The 16108-nt window shown below is 41.4% G+C and overlaps 1 protein-coding gene across 1 annotated transcript; it reads left to right on the forward strand.

The window, feature by feature from the left end:
• The first annotated feature begins 1034 nt into the window (after positions 1 to 1034).
• Positions 1035 to 14242, forward strand: gnrhr1 (gonadotropin releasing hormone receptor 1). The gene is made up of 4 exons (XM_034223954.1): positions 1035 to 1236; positions 6758 to 7286; positions 9303 to 9504; positions 13613 to 14242. The coding sequence occupies exons 2-4, from the start codon at positions 6759 to 6761 to the stop codon at positions 14026 to 14028; spliced, it is 1146 nt and encodes a 381-aa protein (XP_034079845.1). The 5' UTR covers positions 1035 to 1236; position 6758; the 3' UTR covers positions 14029 to 14242.
• The last annotated feature ends 1866 nt before the right edge of the window (positions 14243 to 16108 follow it).

Genomic DNA, 16108 nt, shown 5'->3' on the forward strand with positions numbered 1-16108 from the left:
CCAGTTCACACTCCGTATCTTTGGTCCGTTCAAGACCCTAATCTTTTTATATATGAGCCATCACTTCTCAATGTGATCATTGTATTTAGTACGTTTTTTCTTTTACATTTTGAATTTCAAGTGCTGTCTGTGAGCCCAGGAATTATTTAGGTTTTGGAGTTACTTTAAAAATATATAACATTCAAATTAGTTACAGGTAAAAAGATAAGTAACAGTAACCTAATCTGAGTATCACAATATAAAAAGTAATGTAGCCTGATTACTTTCTGTTACTTTTGGATCCCCTCAAGATCAAATGAAATGCCGATATATACCAGAGAAAAAGGTAAGAAGATGTGTTTAAGTGTATTATGGAAGACAACAGAACAATGTCACTTTAGAAAAGAAGAAACCAAGATATTCAGGATCAGAAAGGAGATTGTAATCCGAGTAGTAATCCCAATGTTTTTGAAATGTAAATTATCTGATTAAATATTTTTAAATGAACTGTAAGGGAACATTTACTTTTTATTTGTATCCTGATTACGTAATCCATGTAATCCGTTATTCCCAAAACCAGGAATTATGACCAAGGGCACAGTCATTTCAAATCACAGCTTGAAACTCACCTGTCAGACCAGCCAAGTGTAATCCATTCTGTTTGTTCATTTAAATACTACTGCTTTTGTACCCTCAGTCCCTCACACGTGTCTGCTCTTCATGTCTCTTTATATTCACCCTGCTTGTGTTACATGTCATGTTTTGCTGTTTTTATCTCTTTGAATATGTATTTTATGCATTTCAAGGTGTCCAAATGCGGAGACATCCTCAGTCAGGTAAAGACACTGTAAACCCTCGGGCTGTATGAATAAAGGGATTTCGGACCGTCTCCTCACCTCTGCAGAAAGAGGAGAAATGTTACTCAATGGTGGGTAACGCTGCAACAACCTGCACGTCACAGCCTTAATTAACCAATAGGCGTTGAGTCATGATGCTCCTGTTCCTGCGGTGTAGATATGCACTGTGGAAGCAGAGTGTGTGAGTGTGTGTGTGTGTGTGTGGGGGGGTGGATGCAGACGGGCTGATAGGCGAGCAGATGGATGCGATAAAAACATTTGTCAGTGATCCCGCTCAGGATTTGATTTACGGTCCGAGAGGGAAAGGTGTGCGAGGGGACGACGCACAGCGGGGGGAGGACGCACAGCGCACGGGACTGCTCCTCTCTGCTTCTCTGCTCATCTGACCACTATCCTGCAGGTAACACATCTGTATCCTTTTAATGCATCCTTCTATTTCACATGACTAAAGTGGGCTGATAGACATGGATTTGTGTTTGCGTCAGATTCATTGGTGCCAGTCTGTGGGGCATGATGGTGCCCCCCCCCATTCTCGATGTAATGCAGTTTGATATGGAGATGAACAAATATAGAAGTGACCGAAATAGAAGAATGCATCTCCTCAGACTGCGGGGGTTAGGGTTAACCCCGTACGTGTATCAGCCGCGCGAGCCCCGCCGTGCAGACTTTGGTGCAGCAGCACGCAGAGCTGCAGCCCCCCCCCCCCCAGCAGGGGGCGCCCCGCACCAAGCTTCACTGCCATTCACTTTGTATTATTGCTGAATCGTTGAGAAGATATGCTGTTATCTCATTTTCTCAATGTGTTTTAAGGAGGGTCACATTCTATGGAATATAACAGTATAGAAAACATCATCAACAAATAATTGAGGAGGGTTGTTCCTTGCCGTTGATGTCACAATGAAATCAATTAGAATTTAAACTGAAATCAGATTGTGGCCCTCCCATTTGGGAGATAAACTTGAATTTTCAATAAGTTGTGCGCATCTCTGTTTCAAATGAATACAATATATTACATCAGCTGATAGATAAATATAAATAATAGATCAGATACAAAATGAACCATGTCCTTGTAATGTATGAGCAAAATTGATTCTGATATGTGGCTTTAGGGAAAAGTCAATCAAGTGAAAGTCAATCAATCCCTCAATCCACTTGTATTATAGCCCAATATCACACATTACACTTTGGTCTCGAGGGCTTTACAGTGTGTACAGCATCAACACACTCTGTCCTGACCCTCGCAGTAACAAGGAAACACTCCAAAGAAACCCCCCAGTTACCAGGGAAACACGTTATAAACCTCAGGGAGAGCACAGACAGACGGGCAGTAGATTTGGTGTGTAGATTAAAACGACAATAAAATAATAACATAGACAATCCAAATGACAAACATGATATACGAACATATATAATAAAGATGGATCCAGCATAATACTACAACTTGCCAGGTGAACTGGCCAGAAAAACCTTGGGGATGATTCCCCGGATGCTGAGTTAGTAACATGCATTATACAGCATGAGTGCATATAGAAAGAGAGGACATGAGTGTATACAGAAAGAGAGGACATGAGTGCATATAGAAAGCAGGGTTCCCGCGGGGTCTTAAAAAGTCTTAAATTTGATAATCACACACACACACACACACACACACACACACACACACACACACACACACACACACACACACACACACACACACACACACACACACACACACACACACACACACACACACACACACACCACACACACACACACACACACACACACACACACACACACACACACACACACACACACACACACACACACACACACACACACACACACACATTGAATTGAGGCGAATATTTGTAATGTTCAGAGATTGTTGTGTTTAATATTCATGAGAATATTTGTCATTGTTCAAATGATAATAAACATTTGCATAAAGCATATTTGTCCTGTGACGAAGGTAACGTCGTCACTATGGACTGACGGCTTTAGGCCGGGTAATATTGCACTTTATTAGCGTGATTGCACAGTAAAGTTGACATTACATATTTGCACATAATTTATACTAATTATTGAGATAGTATTTTTTAAAGATAGGGGAGTTTGCGAGAGCGCCGAGAGTAGTTATGCTGGGGGGTATACTACGAAGCAGGATTTTTGCTTAGCCGGCTAAATTCAGGGAAAACTCCGACTTTGTAAGTAATTATGGGACGTATTTCTTCTTTCATAGCAATTTTCCTTCATACTTTATTGCCGTGAAATAGGTCTTAAATTCTATTCAAAGTGGTCTTAAAAAGGTCTTAAATTTGAGTTGGCGAAACCTGCAGCAGCCCTGAGAAAGAGAGGACATCAGTGCATATAGAAAGAGAGGACATGAGTGCATATAGATAGAGAGACATTGGAGAAGAGAGGATACAGGTGGGAGTCCCCGACAGCCTCAGCCTATAGCAGCATGAATAGATTGTGGTTGAAGACTAGCCTGAAGAACCTGGTTGAAGACTAGCCTGAAGAACCTGGTTGAAGACTAGCCTGAAGAACCTGGTTGAAGACTAGCCTGAAGAACCTGGTTGAAGACTAGCCTGAAGAACCTGGTTGAAGACTAGCTTGAAGAACCTGGTTGAAGACTAGCCTGAAGAACCTGGTTGAAGACTAGCCTGAAGAACCAGGTTGAAGACTAGCCTGAAGAACCTGGTTGAAGACTAGCCTGAATAACCTGGTTGAAGACTAGCCTGAAGAACCAGGTTGAAGACTAGCCTGAAGAACCAGGTTGAAGACTAGCCTGCAGAACCTGGTTGAAGACTAGCCTGAAGAACCTGGTTGAAGACTAGCCTGAAGAACCTGGTTGAAGACTAGCCTGAATAACCTGGTTGAAGACTAGCCTGAAGAACCAGGTTGAAGACTAGCCTGAAGAACCAGGTTGAAGACTAGCCTGAAGAACCTGGTTGAAGACTAGCCTGAAGATCAGGTTGAAGACTAGCCTGAAGAACCAGGTTGAAGACTTGCCTGAAGAACCTGGTTGAAGACTAGCCTGAATAACCTGGTTGAAGACTAGCCTGAAGAACCTAGTTGAAGACTAGCCTGAAGAACCTGGTTGAAGACTAGCTTGAAGAACCTGGTTGAAGACTAGCCTGAAGAACCTGGTTGAAGACTAGCCTGAAGAACCTGGTTGAAGACTAGCCTGAAGAACCTGGTTGAAGACTAGCCTGAAGAACCTGGTTGAAGACTAGCCTGAAGAACCAGGTTGAAGACTAGCCTGAAGAACCAGGTTGAAGACTAGCCTGAAGAACCTGGTTGAAGACTAGCCTGAAGAACCTGGTTGAAGACTAGCCTGAAGAACCTGGTTGAAGACTAGCCTGAATAACCTGGTTGAAGACTAGCCTGAAGAACCAGGTTGAAGACTAGCCTGAAGAAACCAGGTTGAAGACTAGCCTGAAGAACCTGGTTGAAGACTAGCCTGAAGATCAGGTTGAAGACTAGCCTGAAGAACCAGGTTGAAGACTAGCCTGAAGAACCTGGTTGAAGACTAGCCTGAATAACCTGGTTGAAGACTAGCCTGAATAACCTGGTTGAAGACTAGCCTGAAGAACCAGGTTGAAGACTAGCCTGAAGAACCAGGTTGAAGACTAGCCTGAAGAACCAGGTTGAAGACTAGCCTGAAGAACCAGGTTGAAGACTAGCCTGAATAACCTGGTTGAAGACTAGCCTGAAGAGCCAGGTTGAAGACTAGCCTGAAGAACCTGGTTGAAGACTAGCCTGAAGAACCAGGTTGAAGACTAGCCTGAAGAACCAGGTTGAAGACTAGCCTGAAGAACCAGGTTGAAGACTAGCCTGAAGAACCAGGTTGAAGACTAGCCTGAAGAACCAGGTTGAAGACTAGCCTGAAGAACCAGGTTGAAGACTAGCCTGAAGAACCAGGTTGAAGACTAGCCTGAAGAACCAGGTTGAAAACTAGCCTGAAGAACCAGCCCTAACTATGAGCTAAGTCAGGGAGGAAAGCCTTTAGTATGCTCTTGAATAGAGACGTGCACTGATGAGACAGACAGTGTCCAAACCTTTAAGAGTGTGCTGAAGACTTTCCTTTAAAAAAAGCATATAAAGATTTCCCTATGTTTGTTCTCACCAGTCCTACAATTTATGGTATTTTATCTTATTGTTTTTGATTGTTTGTGTTGTCCTCTATCTCATTTTATTTTTGTATTTGTATTTTACATTCTGTCTTTTATTATTTTCTTGGAATTGGATTTATCTTTGAGCACTGTCATTCATGTGTGTTCATCTGTAAAGCCCACTGAGACAAACTTGTTTTGTGTTTTGATTGAAACTTCGATTTGATAACGTGTTTTGTTTTATAGTCTGACCCAGAAGTTAGCATCACAAGGGCTCCATAGACAAACAGCTTTGGGATTTTTTCCGTTTTAAGATCTGTGGCAAACAGGATAATCAACAGGATTATCTTCATATATCAACCCGACTTTTATGATTATTGAGATGTATGCTATCGCAGAAGTAAATAGCTAACTGCTCTAAACTTAATATGGAGGCATGTCTGCCACTGCTAAGCTAAAGATGGCTAATATTCAGCGTGATAACATTTAGTAGTCTCATTTAGATACTTGTTAGCAAACGAAGTTTCTATGACACAAAAACAGCTTCAGACATTCACCAGTGGGGTATTTACTGACGTGTTTTATGTTGTAGAACTAAATGTTAAAATCTCTTCAGCTTGTGTTAACCACATACATTTTTCTCAGGCTTCTAACCAAAAACATGCTCAAAAAAAACATTGACTTTGAGACGAGGGAACCAGAAGTGGTAAAATGCTGACTCATTACCGGGTTTTATAACTCATGCCTGCACAAAAAAGTGTTTTTTTTGTTTTACTCTCAGCAAAAACCCTGAAACATTGACTTTAGTTAAATGTATTATGTCAACAGATTTCACATAACTGTATTAGGTTAGTTGAAACAATAATATTAAGTTCAACAAAAAAAAGGGCTCAACTTAATATTATTGCTTTCATCTAACCTAATACAGTTATGTGAAATCTGTTGACATGATACATTAAAGTCAACGTTTCAGTTGTTTCAGTGAGAGCTGGTTCCTCAGAAGAGGAGATGGTAGCTGAAGGCTCCAGTTGAGCTTTTGGAGACTCATAACACTGGATAATTATAAAGTGTTATAATGTGGACATGTTGGGTACACAGATTACATTTGGTCTAATCAATATAACAAAGCCTTTTTTATGTACTGTAGTTTTTGATCCTTGTAAATCCTGATTTACGCACTGTGGGAAAGAAATGATAAAACATGTTCTAAATGCTGGAGCTCCATACTCAGCTGAAACTCTACAAAAAAACAACAACAACAACACAACAATGCAAAAAATAAGGATGACATCACTATGGAATACAAACTAATTTAGCACAATTGACCAAAGATCGTTCAATCATTTAACTGAAATAATTGGCGTGGCTGTGGTCCTGGATCATAGGTCCTGGATGGATATCCTCGTGGATTCATCTTCCTATTATACACATGCATTTCCAAACATTTGGACTACCTATGTTGCAAATGTATTATCTTTTCAATTTACACACGGCATCTATTGCACGTCTGTCCGTCCTGGGAGAGGGATCCCTCCTCTGTTGCTCTCCCTGAGGTTTCTCCCATGTTCCCCTTTAAACTGTGGGTTTTCTCTCCGGAAGTTTTTCCTTGTACGATGTGAGGGTCTAAGGACAGAGGGTGTCGTATTGTCATACTGATATTCTGTACACACTGTGAAGACCATTGAGACAAATGTAACATTTGTGATATTGGGCTATATAAATAAACATTGATTGAATTGCTGGTTTAATTACCCAGCAGTGTAGCTGTGAAACAAAGAGGTGATTTTAACAACAAGTCCCTGTTCTGTTCCTCTGTCACAGGATGGAAGGAAACCTTTCTCTGTGGGACTCCACCCCCACGGACCCTCTAGAGACCTTTTCCATCCTCAACTCGTCTGGTCCCCCCCCTCCGCCCTGGGAAGCCCCCACCTTCACGGTGGCCGCCCGCTGCCGGGTGGCAGCCACCCTGGTGCTGTTCCTGTTCGCGGCTGTCAGTAACCTGTCGGTGCTGATCAGTGTGTGCTGGGGGAGGGGCTACCGCCTGGCGGCACACCTCCGCCCGCTCATCGCCAGCCTGGCCTCAGCTGACCTGGTGATGACCTTCGTGGTGATGCCGCTGGACGCCGTCTGGAATATAACGGTGCAGTGGTATGCTGGGAACATCATGTGTAAGCTGCTGTGTTTCCTCAAGCTGTTCGCCATGCAGGCCGCAGCCTTCATCCTGGTGGTGGTGAGTCTGGACCGGTACCGGGCCATCCTCCACCCTCTGGACTCTCTGGACGCTGGGCTGCGGAACAGACGCATGCTGCTGGGGGCTTGGACCCTCAGCCTGCTGCTGGCCTCCCCACAGGTACAGCTGCTGGTACACACTGAGCCTGAAGGCCAGCTGTGACATATCTCACAGAAGAAACTCAAACAATGCCTTTAATTACATTTGTTGTGTCAACTGATTTCCCATAACTGTATTAGGTCAGTTGAAAGCAATAATATTAAGTATGAATACAAAATAATAGGTTCAACTTAATACTATTGCTTTTAACTAACCTAACACACTTATACAAGATACAGTTAATTAAACTCCACGTTTCAGTTTCTTCAGTGTAACCTTATACAGCGTAATTCATTGCATTAACATGAGATTATGTTTTTACTAATATTAGATTTAAGAGCAGTTAAGATGCTTACTGACTATCACATTAATATGTGCACAGACATAGGAAACGTTTTTCACCTGCTTATCACGTTAAAGGTTACACGTTAACTATCTCATTCATTCTGAATGAACTGAAGTTAATTCAATGTTGTACAACACCTTAAATATGAATCTCAAGTTGCTGCAAGAATCATGTGACAGCTGATTGGTTGTACGCTAACTGGACAGAACACTTTCATTTAGTGCTTCTAATTCCATAGCATTAGAAATATTGTCAGTGACATAGATAATGAGATAATGAGTTTCACCCAATCACAGAGCTATACAATATGCAGATGGTAGAGCAGCTCATACAGTTATTTGCAAGAAGAATGTTACAAATAAAAGGCAGATGGTTTAGAAATCTATAGGTCAACATAATGGGGAAAAAAGTCACAAAAAACTAAACCTTTCTCCAAATGTATAGCATGTCTTTCATTAAAAGTTAAACCGTGGTAAATCAAAAAGGCCAGCATTGGCTGAACGTCTGCTTTATAAATCCTGCTCCAACTTTCCAAGGAGGTAAAAGAAACGACAACATCAAATCATTTTTTCAGTCTATGGTGAGCAGTTTGAGCAGTTTTATACTACATGTGATGTGTGTGTCTGTAGCCATGACAGGACATTGGGTGAAAACCATGTGACTGAAATGACTGCACTTACACTCAGGGCTGGTTTGGTTGTTGCTCACAGTCATTTATACAAATTGCTCTCATTAAATGAGCCAGCAGGGTAAAAAACTGCTACCTACCTTATGTCTGAAAAAAATTATATATACGTAGAAGCAGTCCAATTATTTAAAAGTATGAAAGTATTGGCATATACATATCATTAGTATCTTAAGTAAAATAAATCATTATGCGTAATGGGCCATTTCAGAATGACATATTTTAAATAAACAGATTATAATTTTGATACCTTAATGTGTTCATCACAGCTGATACAAGTGGAGTTCATTGTAATATCTTAATATACTGCAGCTGGATATCTTATCTACGATTATCAACTGATGTATATCATGCAAATCAGACACATGTTATTAGTACAGCCTAATATCACACATTTGTCTCAGGGGGTATAGATCATGCAACACCTTAGACCCTCGCATCGAACAAGAAAAATCTCCCAAAGAAACCCCCCAGTTACCGGGGAAGAAATGTCAGGAGAACAAGGAGGGGTCACTCAAACCCCCTTTTAGCAAGTGCAACTTTAAAGTGAGGAATACATGAATGCACCAATAATTAATACACAATCATTGAAAAAGATATGGCGCTTAAAATATATTTTGATGATAATACTTTTTCAATGCAGGACTTTGACTTGTAACAGCGTATTTTCACACTGCAGTATTGTTACTTTGACTGGTTACTAACTCTTTGTGTCCTTCTGTGACGTCTCTGTCATCCACACTGTGATCCCAGCGCTGCCTCTAACAGCTCAGGTTTAACTGCTGTAACCCGCCTGCTTCTGGAAAGACTAACTATAAATGGAGCTCTGCAACACGGGGACAAAGAACCTCATGCATCATGACGACCCTCATGCATCATGAAGTTCTTTGTGTCATTTGTTTAATGCAAACAAATAGAGACAAAGTTTGTTTCATGAAAACTGCACGTGTTTTTCTGTGACTGCATGAATTCATTCCTCATCTCTGTACACTCTCTTCATCCTCAGCTGTTTATCTTTCGGGCCATTAAAGCCGACGGAGTGGACTTCACTCAGTGTGTCACCCATGGAAGCTTCCCGTATCTGTGGCAGAAGACGGCATACAACATGTTTCACTTTGTGACGCTGTATGTCTTCCCTCTGCTTGTCATGACTTTCTGCTACACCTGCATCCTCATCAGAATCAATGGGCAAATGCACAAGAGCAAAGGTGTGTTACTCTGAAGCAGTGATGGAGGTCTGATCCTACATTTAGTCTTATCAATGTTTTTGATGTATTTGACCTGAGGGATTATATAATTTAGCTAAATACTGGAGCTCCATAATCACTCAGAAAATAAGAATGACATCATTATGGGATACAAACTATGCTAGCATCATCGACCAAAAAGTACAATTGAACTCAAATGATTGCAACACCCAGCCAGCGTGTGTGGCTGTCCAGGTTTTGTTATCGCCCTTAGTAATGCTTAGGTTTAGGATTTCTCATTTGATTTAGTTATCTTAAAGTTGCTTGTTGCACAACTTAGTCATTGTTGGTTATTTTCTGTTGGATTGTATGAGCTCTTTTCTGGTTAGGACATAGGTCTTTATTTATAACTGACAATCAGCTTAAACCCATCTGTCCATCAATTGAACACATTATGTATTCTTGTTTTGAGATCCTGTATTAATTGATACATACTGTGAATTACCATGTTATATGCCATTTATATAATTACAAAAAAAAGTTAATTATTTACTTTTACTTGATCATAATACTCTGGTATTCTTTCTATCAAAGCCATTGTTTTTTAGTATCATTTTAGCCGCCACATGGGAACATAGAGCAGTCAGAAGATCTGAGAGGTAGGAAACAAACGTCCAGGTTAACATACTTCTCCAGAAGACCAACAGTCAAATGATCATCATTGTTTACAGAGCCACTTCCTGCTTCACATTAGATCGGACTTCCTGTGTGAGGAGGGAATATGGTTTATGATTGACATTAAGGTGCTCTGACTGCAACTGTTGATAAGGAGGACACCCACATACAGAGACAGAGAAACACAGGGTGAATTGAAGTCCTAAAATCTTGTAAAACCAATAATAAACAAGATGATTTGGATATTGCAGAACAGAGTTACATGCACTGAAGTTCAACGTTTGACTTGCGTACATTGTGTACATCTGTGACATTGTCCCTTAAGGAGTCAGGACTTAAAGTCACACCAGAGTCACAACTAATGTCCTTCTTTTGATGTTCAGTACTGAACATAATGATTCCTGACATGGCTGGCTGGAGAATCATGTGACTATAAGAGTAGTAGTACACATGCTGTTTCAAATACAATGCAGATGGACACGCCCCCAATTATGTTAATGAGCTAAGTCCCGCCTCCCTTTGTTCGAGGTGGATGTCCCACCTAGGTGTGAATTCACACGTAGGTGTGAGATCCTTTGATGTGAGGGGTGAGGTATCATCACACGTAGGTGTGAAATGCCCCCCTGTGTAGTGCTTTTGTAGTCTAGTCCTTTTGAAATGTGTCATGTGATATAAGCCTCTGATGTTAATTTAGGTGTTGATTAAAGCAGTCTCTTTGAAGTTATGCTGTCTGGCCCCTGTCCCCTCAGAGTTGTATAATCTAATTATGAAGTCTAATCTATGAGGTGTTATAACAGGCCGGTGTGACTTCACAATGGTGTGTCATGTGTCCTCCCCCGTCCCTCTTCCTTCACCCCTTACAGCAACAATCAAGGTGGATCTGTGAAATGAAACACCTCTTCCCAAAGCGTGACTTCCCTATTGAGGGCATGCGTCTAGGGCAGTAGGGTCTAAATCGATTGGCCAGATATACTAACATGCAGAACGTACGGTATGTTTGAAAAAAGACTAACCATTTATCCAGTTCAAGCTGTCTTTAAGATGTGACATTGCGCACTGACTATTTCCCGTAAAATCGTGACAAACTATTACTTATTCTTAAATTTGATCTCTTGCTGCATGGTTGAAAATGATAGATGAAAAATAACTTTTTTTAAAAGAGTCAAGTTTTTCAAGATCAGATACAGGTCAAGAAAATGCATAGAGGAGGTATGGTGCTGGCTCATTAGCCCTCTCACTCTTCTTAGAATGATCCTGTGCAATTATAGTTAATAAAAGTAATTACACATTAGTTCACAAATCCATACAACTAAAAGAGAATATCCTTAGGTATCACTATTAAAACCTAAATAAGATATTTTGAAAATAACCTCTTTGCAAAACAGATACTTCTTTAACAGTTTCACAAAAACTTGAAAAGAAACATCCTTAGCCAGCACACACCATTTAAAACAAACCCTGAATCAAATCTAGAGAGGACAATAACGTTTTTAGATGTCTTGGTGAGTGAAAATTAATGGCTGTTTTTATTTAATTTGAGTTTATTTCTTTTTTTAAAACTAACTCACATAGAGTGTCTTAATTAACATAGGCATTTACACCCAGGCTATCTCAACCCCCCACATCTGGTTGTGTGTGTGTGTGTGTGTGTGTGTGTGAATTGTTCTTAAAGGTAAGGGTTAGATAATTTGGAGAATTTTGCAGTCAAACCGGGGAAAATCTGCCACTTCCTCACAGAGCCCCTCCTCCAACACACATGAATGCGCGCATGACCAAAAGAGGGCGCGAGATAAGTTTGTGCACAGACCCCCGCATTGCTGCTGCTGCATTCGTTTCTTGACTGACGCTCCGGACGGTAAGCTGTCACAGACTGATTAAACCCCATTCGAGGCTTCTCTTGCCATTTTTCTTTTTTGAAAAGGTGACTGGGTAAATGGAATTGCTGTCTTTTTATTTAGTTTGCGCATATTTCTACCTAATTCCACCCCCCACTATCTGCCTGCGTCATAGCCCGGAAGGGGTGGAGAAAAGGGAGGGGGCTGGTAGACAGTCTCACCTAACTTCAAGAGACACCTAAATTAACACCAGAGGTTTATAACACACCATTGTGAAGTCACACCGGCCTGTTATAACACCTCATAGATTAGACTTCATAATTAGATTATACAACTCTGAGGGGACAGGGGCCAGACAGCATAACTTCAAAGAGACTGCTTTAATCAACACCTAAATTAACATCAGAGGCTTATATCACATGACACACTTCAAAAGGACTAGACTACAAAAGCACTACACAGGGGGGCATTTCACACCTACGTGTGATGATACCTCACCCCTCACATCAAAGGATCTCACACCTACGTGTGAATTCACACCTAGGTGGTACATCCACCTCGAACAAAGGGAGGCGGGACGTAGCTCATTAACATAATTGGGGGCGTGTCCACCTGTCACTTTTCTTGCATACTAATGTGATTGAAACTGCATGTGTACTACTACTTATAAGCTAACATGCTAGTAAAACAGCAACATGCTAGAGCTAGTTTGTCACAATTGTGTGTGAACTCTGTTTTGGGCTCTCTAGCTCCATGTTCTCATAAAGGTCAGCACTCAACACAGATTTCTGTTGGTGATTGATGCAACATCTATGTGCCAAAGTCCACTAAGCCTGATTCCACTAAAGTACTTTTGAGTGGTCACACAGGTTATAAAGAATGCTCTCAGGTGAATAGGCTATAGCTGAGGTAAGCTGCATTCAGATGTTAAGTGGAAAATCAGATAACAACTGTATGTATAAGCGCAAGCTAGCAGGGGAGGTAACTATAGAAACCAATCTTAACTGATTTTCTTCACGTCCAACCTTGCGGTGAGCAAAGAGAACATCTCGTATCATGTGAATGCATCTTTAGTTTGGTTGTTGTGATACCTTGTAACTATTTGAATAAGTATAAAAACCATACTGCATCGTGTAGTTCCGAGCCACCTGCTCCAAAGAAATAGAGGGGAGCATTTCAGCTGTCAACACATTTCACATAACTGTATTAGGTTAGTTGAAAGCAGTAATATTAAGTTGAACCTAATATTTCTTATTTAGAATTAATATTATTGCTTTCAACTAACCTAATACAGTTATGTGACATTGGTGGACATAATACATTTAATTCAACGTTTCAGTTTTTCAGTGCACTCATGGGTCCATAAAATCCAAATTAACTAAATGACACTAAAAAAAGGAATGTCTCAACAGGCATTTCAACTTCTTATTCCTCTCATTTATAAGAATAAACTCAACGACTAGCTTACAATTGATGTTGGCAATCTATATAACAGCATCCCTCTTACTCCTCTAAAGAGAATCCTGATCCTAACTGAAGCTTGGGGAGTACTGCTCACAGACATACAAATGGAATGTTGCCCTCCTCTATCTGAGTTGTTGCTGGTTGTGTTCCTGCAGATGGAGAGCACTGCCTGAGGCGCAGCGGCACAGACATGATACCCAAAGCCCGGATTAAGACCCTCAAGATGACCGTTGTGATCGTCAGCTCCTTCATCATCTGTTGGACACCGTACTACCTCCTGGGGATCTGGTACTGGTTCCAGCCAAAGATCATCCAGCGCACCCCGGAGTACGTGCACCACATCTTGTTTGTGTTTGGCAACCTGAACACGTGCTGCGACCCGGTCATCTACAGCTTCTACACGCCGTCCTTCCGCTCCGACCTGGCCGACGTGATGGCCTGCTGCTGCCGTCGCCGGGGCAACAACGCCTCCCCCCGCTCTGTGGACCGTCTGTCCCGCCGCAGTGGGGGGGCCGCGGTGGAGATGGAGTCTGACCTGAGCTCCAACCAGCACAGCGGGAACCCCAGCTGACGACCCACTGAGGAACCACTCATTGGTGCAATATACCCCATCTTAGTGTCTGATGCCCGTCCATCAGTACGGATTGAACAACTTATAGCCTCTAGAACAATAGTCTGACGCTGTGGAACTGTGATCAGTCAGCAATAATAGCCTGTTGTATGTATGCACATATATGATGAACAGTTATTGCAAGTATCAATCTAGTATATGCTCAATAAACGTCTTGATGGTTCTGACGGAAATTCAGTCTTGTGTGTTACAACAGGGTTTCTGAATCTAACATTTAGGTTTTCACTACATGGTGGTGTGGGGTAGCCTATCAGTCTGTTCATGTTAGTGGCAGTTAAAGTGAAAAGTTCTCTCATTCGTTTTATATATATAATGACTTTAACATTACGGCTGTTGCCTACCCTAACCCTAATCCATTTCATAATTGATGATCATTTTATTTATTTTACCTCTTAATGTGTGTATAGTGTTCACTCGACACCGGGTTGAGAATCAATAGTCAGGTACTAATTTATTCTTGCAAGAAGGAGCAGAGTTAAGTCACATACAAAGGATATGGTTCAACTCACACACATGAGGTATGTTGCTCAAAGGAGCAGGAAGTAACATCAAGTCTAAAGTCTAAAGTCAGGAGGCACCAAACAGTGTCGCAAATCGGTTTGTCGTCATCAGGTGTCGGGAAGGCGTCGGGACATCTCTGGAAAGGCAGTGTTACTCTTTGGCCCTCAAAGAGGAGAGGAGACAAAGTGTGTGTGCTCTCGTTGGTATCAACAACATGAATGATGCCCTGCCTTCTCCTATCTCCAAAGAGGCAGCTGCAATGTCACACAGTGCAAAGTCACACAGTATCATGCCCATCAGAAAACGCATAATAAAGAAGACACCTTGTATTTTCTCCAACAATATGTATATATCTGTATTAGTACGAGTATGTATGTGTATATATATATATATATATATATATATATATATATATATATATTCAAGTGGGTGTTCAGGTGTGTATGTGTATACAGTATATACACATATGTATATATTTCTTATATATATTTGTATTCTTGGGGATGGTGAGAAACAGCATTTCGGTCTACCTGTTCGTATCACACACACAGAGAAATGAATAATAAAATTGTATTTGACAATGTCCTAACACCGCCTCTCTCTATTCGAGGGGTAATATGTTCAGTAGCTCCTCAATGGAAACAGTTTTCAATGAAATGGAGGATCCTAATGCTACCTGGAGGGAAATTGAAATGCTCCAAACCTTTTAGAAGCAGGGCCTCTGCAGTGGAAAAGAACAACTGACTCGCAATCTGGCTCTGAACGGCCCTGGAACTGTCTTGGTGGAGAGGAGGATGTTTTGAGAGCTGGGGCAAGTCTTCAAGTCCCGACAGTCAGCCAACAAATAATCTCTAGATCTGTGCCGTGACCCCTGAAGACAGGAGCCCACCCTGAGAGGAACACCATCATCATGGTGTGAAGCTGAAAGAACTTCAGGAACAGAGAACACCAACCTGTCAGTGAACACCAGACCAGAACAAAGGGCATCCACCATGAAGGTCAAAGGTCATACACCAGGAGTCAGCGCGAGCTTTACCTCTTTTACTGTTGTGATGGAAACTTCTGGAGCAATGGAGTCGAACTGATGCTTTATTAAGCCTGCTCCTTAAGAGAGATAGCAGCAACACCACAAGGCCGTAGACCACCTATGCCATGGGAAAGGAGACAGTGAAAGGAGAAAGTGATGGACTGGGTTAAAGGTTAGATACCTAAGAAAATATTCCCCAACACAGATGAAAATAATGAATTTCAAAGGTTTTGGAATCTAAAGTTGAGGCTAAAATCGCCTACTCCTGTACTTACATGTGCTGTTACATATGCAAACTATGACAAAATACAGAGCACTAGCAGTACCTGGGAATATTTACAAAGATAAAATGAGTTTGGAAAGCAGGACACTTCTCCCCCTAAACAACCGCCATCTTGGCAACATAACGGAAGACAAATGCAGTTATGCTTGTAAACAAAGCACTATACGAACAAAAGTTACGTTACTATTTAAGTAACGTAGCCATACCGC

This window comes from Gymnodraco acuticeps, unplaced genomic scaffold (genome assembly GCF_902827175.1).
Source record: "Gymnodraco acuticeps unplaced genomic scaffold, fGymAcu1.1, whole genome shotgun sequence".
Taxonomy (NCBI): domain Eukaryota; kingdom Metazoa; phylum Chordata; class Actinopteri; order Perciformes; family Bathydraconidae; genus Gymnodraco; species Gymnodraco acuticeps.